Source organism: Haplochromis burtoni, unplaced genomic scaffold, assembly GCF_018398535.1.
Source record: "Haplochromis burtoni strain Fernald_Lab_line unplaced genomic scaffold, NCSU_Asbu1 Contig_8, whole genome shotgun sequence".
Taxonomy (NCBI): Eukaryota; Metazoa; Chordata; class Actinopteri; order Cichliformes; family Cichlidae; genus Haplochromis; species Haplochromis burtoni.
The window spans coordinates 379,492-381,588 of NW_024582369.1; the positions used below are offsets into that span (position 1 = coordinate 379,492).

At 40.4% G+C, this 2,097-nt stretch overlaps 1 protein-coding gene across 1 annotated transcript in view; it reads left to right on the forward strand.

The window, feature by feature from the left end:
* utrn (utrophin) overlaps positions 1 to 2,097 on the forward strand; it is a gene marked incomplete in the record, with an annotated part of 177,892 nt that overhangs the window by 41,220 nt on the left and 134,575 nt on the right. The window contains 4 exon segments of the mRNA XM_042225838.1: positions 1 to 24; positions 695 to 832; positions 972 to 1,067; positions 1,810 to 1,980. Coding sequence (XP_042081772.1) covers positions 1 to 24; positions 695 to 832; positions 972 to 1,067; positions 1,810 to 1,980 — 429 coding nt within the window.

Here is a 2,097-nt window from a genome sequence, read left to right on the forward strand (position 1 = left end):
GTAAACACCTTGGATGATGATAAGGTACAGAGAATTACCTTTCAGTTAGACTTTTTCTTTTAATATTATTAAATAAGGTCCATTTATTTAAAAGTAGCAGTACTGATTGTGATAGTAATGGTAATAGAAAAGTAGCTTCAACTACTGTACAGAGGAAAGAAGACTCCGTCTATTGCCTGGTCAAATGTTTACCATGTCTATCAGTTCTCAGGAGGAATTGGAGCACACAGAGTACTCACCCAGGTTATTCTGAAATTTCAGTGAAATGTTCTGAATATGCCAGGCTGCAGATTGTGTAATGTAAAGCTCTCACTTGATAAGATGAGGTTTGATTGGCTTAATAGTCCTGGAATTCAGTCTGACTTATCACAGTTTATGATGTTAAACAAACTGACTGATGAAAAAAGACCAATCACAAGCAAGGTCACTGTGCCAGTCAGGGAGTTCTTGCTGTGTTTTAAACAGTATTTCCTGAGTGGTGTATACTTAGCTAAACAGGCAACATGTTGCTCAGGCTTCTAAAGAGGCAGAGTTTATGTCAGATGGTGGTATAAATGTTTTCTTCATGTTTATTGAATAGAAGATGCTTGATTTAAGATCCATCGAGGACTGTTGGGAGGGGATAACTATTCGCATAACTTTTGAACTCTTGAATGCTCAGTTTGCCCTTTTACCCTGTGTCTCTCTGTACCAGATGGATGAGGAAAAAGCCAGTGTGGAGGACTTGCTGAGAAGAGGAGAAGAACTGCTGCAGCAAACTTCAGATGAGGGCCAGAGGGAGGAGCTGAGACTTCTGTTGCTCCGGCTGCAAAGTCAATACTCTGCTCACAGGGTGAGATGCATATCATGTGTCCTCTGTAGAGTTTTTCTTTTTCCTCTCCTAGAAAAACACGGGATATTCTTATATTGTGTTTTCTGCTGTGTGCCGATGCAGTACACTGAAAGTGTGTGTTTGTGTCTGCTTGTCTCAGGAGCTTAAGGTGCTGCAAATCAGGCGAGCCGAAGTCTCCGTGCAAACGTCGTCTTCTCACACCTTCAGAGAGGAGACAGCTGAGTTTACAGCTGAGGTGAGAGACGAATGCAAGCATACACATCTAAGAAAGGGGAGGAATAAATACTTTGGAGTCCTTGATGAGAAACTATAGGGAGGGCTTAATGCGTGTGCCTCATGATGCTGCAGCTCATTTACGAGTCAAGTTTAACTTTCTTTGCTTAAAGTCGGTTGAGGTAGCAGCATCAGAACCAGTGAGACCAGCAAAGTGAATAGGAAGGATAGCTCTAAGAGAATAATTCAGCTTAAACTGCCAACCATCATGGAGAGGGTGCTGCATCGCCTCTGTGACCTGATGATCATCCAGTAGAGGGCTAAAAGCAGGGAGTGTCAGCTGGCATCACATTTACACTGTTTTTCCTCTTTGTCAGAGAGTGCTGTAGTTTTTCAGTGGATTTGAGTTCTGTATTAGAGTTTGATTCTCATCTTTTAGTGTTTTTTTTTTTTTGCCCCTCTAGTTACATTAAGTGTAGTTGTTTCTGATTTGCTCTCATTTAGATCTGTACTATTATAATATCAGCTCTCAGTGTAGCCAAAGGTCTTCTTAGCTTCCTGTTTTCTTTTGTAATATCAATATTTTTTATTTAATTTACACTGTATTTAGACTTTTATGGTTATTATACGCATTTATCCTTAAATAGTGTTATTATTCATCCACCCTCTTTCTTTTTGTGGTTCATTTAATTTGGTTGCTGTAACAACGAATAAGTACTTTAAATACCTAGTGTGCCACTTAATTCTTCTCATCTGTCTTGTAGGAGATGTCTGCAGTGGGGCGTAGCACTGCTCCTTCGCTGACTCCATCTGACTACCTTTTAGACATCAATAAAGTTCTTCTCGCCATGGCTGACAACGAGTTGCTGCTGAACTCCTCTGAGCTCAGCGGGGGCCTTTATGAAGACTTTTCTAGCCAGGAAGACACACTGAGAGTGAGCCATACCCAGCCTTTGAAATGAGTCTCTCTACTGTAGAAATCGTGGAGAAAGTTCTGTTTGTTTTTTTTTAAATTTTTTATAAATGTGGTTTGGTTTTGTGGAGCAGTCTTG